The sequence below is a fragment of the Pistacia vera genome, unplaced genomic scaffold (genome assembly GCF_008641045.1).
Source record: "Pistacia vera cultivar Batoury unplaced genomic scaffold, PisVer_v2 Contig309, whole genome shotgun sequence".
NCBI classification, from domain to species: Eukaryota; Viridiplantae; Streptophyta; class Magnoliopsida; order Sapindales; family Anacardiaceae; genus Pistacia; species Pistacia vera.
In genome coordinates this window covers 632,501-639,682 of record NW_022196123.1, presented here as the reverse complement: position 1 = coordinate 639,682, position 7,182 = coordinate 632,501, and the positions used below count along the sequence as shown (strand labels likewise).

Here is a 7,182-nt window from a genome sequence, read left to right as displayed (position 1 = left end):
TGTACCTAGTGCCTTTTGTAACCCATGCCAGAAGGTTGAAACAAATCTTGAATCTCTGACACTATTGTCTTGGGCACACCATGCAACCTCACAATTTCTTTTACATAAATCTAACCCAATTGATCTGAAGTAGTTGTATCCTTCACTAGTATGAAGTGCGCTAACGTAGTTAGTCTATCCACAGTAACCTATAGTGCATTATACCCTTTTTGTACTCTTGGAAGGGCAACCATAAAATCCATAGATATGTCTTCCCATTTCCATTTACGAATACTAAGATGCTATATTAATTTTGATGGTCATTGGTGTTTAGCTTTAACCTACTCACAAATTAAACATTTACCTATATAATCACTGATATCTTTCTTCATACCTGACCACCAGTAGCTTTTCTTTAAATCATGGTACATCTTTACACTCTAGGGTGGGCTGTACAAAGTGTATCGTATGCTTCTCTAAGAATTTTACTCTTCAACTCTACATCTTGAGGAACACACAACCTATCTCAAAATTTCAGAATACCATTCACTACTCTAAAATCTGTCTCTTTTCCCTCATTTACTTGCCTATTGATTTCCTTGCAAGAATCATCAACTACTTGTTTTTCTTTGATCTCCTCTATTAAAGTAGATTTGATTTCCAATCTAGCACATCCTCTAATTACAACCTCAATTTGCTCTTTGAGGATTTCTCATTGCAACTCTTTTTATACTATGATTTGGAATAGAGGAACTTTCTGACTTAAGCCATCTGCTACTACATTAGCTTTCCTTGGATGGTACTTTATTTAACAGTCATAGTCTTTGACTAACTCTAACCATCTTCTCTGCCTCATATTCAACTCTTTTTGTGTGAAGAAATACTTTAAACTCTTATGGTCTGTGTAAATATTGCTCTCGACACCATATAGATAATGATGCCAAATTTTTAAGGCAAACACCACTATTGCCAATTCCAAATCATGTGTAAGGTACCTCAGTTCATAATCTTTCAGTTGTTTAGAGGCATAGGCTATCACCTTCCCATTTTGCATCAATACTGCCCTAACACCACTATGTAAGCATCAATACAAATGTCATAATCAACACCCTCCTCGGGCAAAGCTAAAATGGGAGTTCTGGTCAATCTCCTCTTTAACTCCTGGAAACTCTGCTCACATATATATGTCCACTGAAATGGAGTCTCCTTCTTGGTAAGTACAGTGAGTGGACGAGGAAGTTTAGCAAACCCTTGCACAATTTTTCTGTAATACCCAGTCAAGCCTAGAAAACTCCTTACCTCCTTCATTGTTGTTGGCCTTTTCCATTCAAGTACTGCCTCTACCATATTAGGATCCATTGATATGCATTCCTTGGAAACCACATGACCAAGAAACGTTACCTGATCCAACCAAAACTCACATTTGGAGAACTTGGCATACAATTGCTTCTCCCTTAATCCTTGCAATACAAACCTCAAATGTTGTTCATGCTCTTCATTTTTTTTGGAGTATATTATCTATAAACACCACAAGAAACTTATCTCGATAGTCATGGAAGCCCTATTCATTAAGTCCATAAATACTACTGGTGCATAGGTCAACCCAAAAGGCATCACAACAAACTTATAATGTCCATACCTAGTTCGGAAGGCAGTTTTCTAAATGTCATTCTTTGCAATTTTGACTTGATGGTAGGCCGACCTCAAATCAATTTTAGAGAACACTGAAGCATCTCTTAGTTGATCAAATAAGTCAGCTATACGAGGCAATGAATATTTATTCTTCATTGTCACCTTATTCAACTCCCAAGAATCAATGCACATCCGGAGGGATCCATCATTCTTCTTGACAAATAGAATTGGAGCACCCATGGTGAATGACTCAATTTGATAAAACCTTTATCTAATAACTCTTGAAGTTACTTCTTTAACTCTTGGAGTTCTGTTGGAGCCATTCTGTTTAGAGCTTTTGAAATTGGTGCAATACTTGAGTTGAACTCTATAAAACATTCTACTTCCCTTTTTGGAGACACACCTGGTAATTCATCTGGAAATACATCCGTAAATTCACGAACTATGAGCACATCATACACACTAGGACTTAGAGTCTTCACCTTATTCACTACATTAGTTATATACCCCATACATTCTTTTCTCAACATCTTTCTTGCTTTGATGGCACTTATCATACCAATAAGTACATGACCCTCTCCAAAATTAAACTTATCCCCATTATTTAAATTAAATCTGACCCTTTTTTGTGACAGTTTATCTCTGCCTCATACCTAACTAGGAAATCCATGCCTAGGATAACATCAAAATCGGGCATATAAAAAACAATCAAGTCAACTTCTAACTCTCGTCCATCAATAACTATTGTTTCCCCCGAAAGAACCTTACTAGTTACTACACTTTTCCCATTTGGCAACTCTATCTTTAAGACTGGTTCCACTTTATTAGGCTTTAATCCTAATCTTTCAAAAACTCTATAGGAAATAAGGGAGTGGGTGACTCTTGAGTCAATTAAAGCATATAATGGGACATAGTGGAAATATAACTGACCATTGACTACTAATGGGTTGGATTTTGCCTGGCTTTGGGAGACAGTGAATACTCTGGCGTCAGTTCCTCCAATTGTCTAAGTTACTGGGGGACGAGGGTTTCGACATTCTCTTGCCAAATTCCCTGGTTGTTTGCATTTGAAGCACACATTTTTCCCCATTAGACATTCCCTTTTATGTTGCTTGCCATATTTTTTATGGCAAGATAGATTATTCTTCTTCTGCTGTTGCCTTTTACCCTTCCAATTATTCTTATTTACTCGAGGCTAAAAGTTCTTCTTGTTCTTACTATCTTTGGTAAGGGAGAAGGCTTCATCACTACTCTTTTGTGGCTCTGAAAGAGGATTATTTGCTACAACCACTGGTTTGGATAGCTAAACAACTCTATTGACATACACTTCTGCCCGCAGTGCTCGATTCAAGGCTTCACCATACGTCTAAGGAGGTTGAGCACTCGCCATAACATCTTAGGCTATCTAGGGGTGTAACCCATTTACAAATCTTTCCATTCTCGCTAGAGGAGTAATAACTATAATAGGAGCAAATCGAGCTAATGAGTTGAATATAGTAGAATACTCCTTAACTGTCTTACTCCCTTGCTGTAGATTCATAAACTCTTGAGTCTTAACAGAAAACATATCTGCTGTCTTGCACTTTGTGTCAAACAACATTTTAAAATCAACCCAAGTAAGAGCGGCAATATTGTGAGTATGTTCCATTAATTCCCACCAAATTTTGGCATCACCCCTAGCAAATAAGTGGCATATCGAATCTTTTCTTGATCTATTATCGTAAACAATACCACTACCCTCTCTACTGCTTTTATCCATTCTTCAGCTACTGATGGATCAGTAGTGCCACTGAGTTTATGTTGCTGGTGCTTGCTTGGGAGCCCATAAATAGGTTCCAGCTGTGCTTGAGAAGTGGTGGGTGTTGATGAGCTAGGTGGGAGCCCGTAAATAGGTTCCAACTCACTTATGCACCTTGATTTAGAGGTTGTACAATCGTATTCTGATTTCCTAAGGCCTCCCTTATTGTCGCCTGGATCATATCCCCCACTGTGGCAACATCAAATCCTGTTGTAACATTTGGATTGGTACCTACAAGTGGAGTTAGATTCTGCTTACCTCACCTGGATCTAGTTTCTCGACTTATCTTGAGACTTATAGAGACAAAAGAAATCATCAAATTCTGTTAGTTCATCAACTTAAACTTAAACAATAACTTACAGCGGTTAACTTGCGAGGGTGTGTCAACATAGCCTGAGGGACATGTGAAAAACTTCATAAAATAACAATCTAGTTTCATATAATAGAAAACATCTCTTAAGTGCTAGAACCATGCTTTGATACCAACTGTAACATTATCCTCTAGCCGGGTACCCTCTAAGTATTCCATTACGATGGAATCTTAGAGAATTCACGCCTGGAAAGTTATGTAATTTAAAACGTAAATCCTAGTTACAAACATGTACGATATGAAAATAAATAAATAAAAACTTCTCCTCTCATGTACATTACTTTCTTAATCAACCTATCGAAATATGACTATATATGAAAAATATGGTTTAAAGAAAAAAACTACATCAATTGTTTAATAGCAGAAGCAAATATAAAATATCTCCCATTATTTATAAGCAAAACATATTCATTATTTCATAAAACTTAGATTATAGACATCAAACTATTTACATTAATTCAAAAACAACATCCTTTATATAACATCATAAGTTTAACTAAAGCAAAAGTTAACATGCATGCCCCAAGCTTCCTTGACTGCCACTCGCCATTACCACTTCAACCATTTCTTGCAAAACATGGAAACTAGGGAAATGACTGCTAATCACTTAGTAAGGGTATCAATCATATAATCCTATGTAACATTCTTAAACTTGGAAAACATCTTATTTACTTGTACATGAACCAAACATTAATAACATAAAATAACATAAATGTAATAAAACATAGCATATTCAATTCATATCATATTGCAGAATATAATTCATGTAATGCTTTCCTTTAATGTTCATGAATGATGCACTTCAATGCCATGCATGTATAAATACATGTTTCTTTGAAAACTTTTTACTGTCCGCTGATCAGACTAAGCTAGGCATGGATTACAGAACCTTTGGCCAATGAGCTAGCCTTAACTTATAACATGGTCCCCATGGTCATGTACGCTATGGACTGATCATTTCTTTTGGTTTAGACATGTGCATGAGTGAGCTCAGATTCCCCATAACATGCCAACAGCTTCCATAAAACTTAAAAATCATTTTCTTCACAAAAATGCATGTTTATGTACCTTGAAAGCATTTTACTCAAACTTGGGATCAAGTTACACACAAACCCCCCCCCCCCCCCCCCCCCCCCCCCCCTTCCCTTTTTCATTATTAATATGCTTGACATGCTTTATTCTTTAAAAACATACACTTTCCATATAGGAACATATGATTTCATCATGACCGTTTTGTGGATGCATAATTAATTCATAGAAACATATCATATTTAGGCTTATTTATACATAAAGAAGCTCATAATTAGGTAATACATAACATATTACACATGACCTCCATGGTCATTCATTACATCAAATATATATTGTTCATACAATCATTAAATAATCACAAAGATAACTCATTCAAAATGCTTCAAAACCCTGTAAGCATTATTTCCATACTTGGAATCAATCATAGATTATTAGGCTAAAAATAAATTAAGAAATAGGAAGCACTTTTGAGGTAGTTATGCTATGCATATCTCGAGTTATACACATTGGATTGATACGATCTTTGTTCGTTTACCTCAACTTACTCCCGAACTTTTCCTAACCCTTCTCCCCTATGAAAACATGTTAAATGATCAATAATAACCTCCCTTGTAATATGTTAAATGCTCATGACACAACCATTTCCATTAATTTCCATCAAACTTTAATTTTCTACAATTCACATATAAATCCATCAATCAACCATTTCCATTAATTGCCATCAAACTTTAATTTTCTACAATTCACATATAAATCTATCAATTGCCTGAATGGCAACTTAGTTCCATATATTTTACGTTTCAGGCCAAAATGTGCAGTTAGAGCAAAAACTGAGCGGAATTGAGTTTTTGGACCCAGAATCAAGCGAATTTCAGGAATCGGGAAAGTTCTAATGCAGATTCGAAGCACTATGAAGCTTGTTTCTATTGGGGATCACTATGATTGAAGAGTCAACCAAAGAAGCAAGCGAAGGGCAATTTCATAATTTCAAAAAATTTCAGAAAAGTTCACTGCGGTGAAGTCTATTCTTCGCCGCAATGAAAACTGTAAATTTTAGTTTGTTAAAATTGTGCATTTTAATTATTTAGGATTAGTCTTAGGGTTTTGGGGTCGACTATTTAAGAGGGACTTGGTTATTTTAGAGGCGGTTCGACACTTTTTGGAAAGAGAGGAGAAAATTGGAGATTGGAAGCCTTTGGGTTCATCAAATAGGGAAGAATTTATTCTCTTTTCGTTATTCCAGCATGTTGAGCTCTGTTTTTACAGCTTTTCTTTTGATTTGCTTTATTTTTAGTATGAACTAACTCACTTTTGGGTTAGGGTTTTGATGTAATTGGGATTTTAATGTCTCATCAATAAATTGATGTTGCTTTCATATTCTATTGCTTGGATTATGTATTTATTCTTGTTCTAATTGAAATTAATTGTTGAGCTTGATGAGACTAAGAAGTGAATCATGTATTAGCCTCTTAGAGTAAATACCACTGATTGATTGAACGCTAAAGATAGGTTCGAAGATCCATAAAATCAATTTAGGATTCCACTTAGCTTAACGGACTTGGAACTATTAACCTTCATTTTGTTGGGTGCGGAAGTTTAATAGGGATAAGTAGGAAAACATAGCCTGAGAAGGTATGTTTTACAAGTTAGGGTGTCCGATTTATAATCCTTGCATGTGAACTTAGAAGCAACAGAAATCGTAGATTAAATTATAAAATCCTAGTGAAGTCAAAACCCTAACCGCTTTGTCTTAGTTGATATTTTCTTGAATTGATATTGCTTTCATTAGTTAGATTTTAAATTACATTGTGGATTTTGATTTAACTTCAGATTAATTGTCTCCCGCAAATCTAACCATTTTTCGTTTACTCCAACATGATACAAATTAGGAAATTTGTATTTGACACGCAATCCTCGTGGGAACGATACTTTACTCATCATTCTATTACTTGTTGCGACTAGTGCACTTGCTACACATTGCATGTTGTAAAATCAATGCATCAAGTTTTTGGTGCCATTGTCGGAGATTGATTTTGTGTTAATATTGAATTTTTCTGGTTTTAGCTAGATTGGAGTTTAATTTTAGTTTTAATTGTTTTCTAGTTTATTTTTGTTGTTTCTTTTCTGTTCGCTTGTGATCTCACGCTCTCTTTGTATCTGTGTAGTTTATGCGAAGAGCTAGACGTCAACCAATGGTTCCTATTGATCTAGAGCTTGAAAGAACCGCAAGAAGACTTAACAGAGAGAGAAGAGAACGAGAGGCGATAGTCACTGAGATGGTTGAAAACAGAACGTTGAGGGAATTCTCAGTGCCCTCTGGTGTGCTGTCGTAGGCAACCAAGATTAAAACCTAAAAACACATGTAATAGTG

At 35.7% G+C, this 7,182-nt stretch overlaps 1 protein-coding gene across 1 annotated transcript; it reads right to left on the bottom strand.

The window, feature by feature from the left end:
- Positions 1-1,032: 1,032 nt before the first annotated feature.
- On the bottom strand, positions 1,033-1,851 carry LOC116136060 (uncharacterized mitochondrial protein AtMg00860-like). The gene is made up of 2 exons (XM_031421777.1): positions 1,774-1,851; positions 1,033-1,497 (listed from the first exon to the last, which is right to left on the bottom strand). The coding sequence occupies exons 1-2, from the start codon at positions 1,849-1,851 to the stop codon at positions 1,033-1,035; spliced, it is 543 nt and encodes a 180-aa protein (XP_031277637.1).
- Between the last annotated feature and the right edge of the window lie 5,331 nt (positions 1,852-7,182).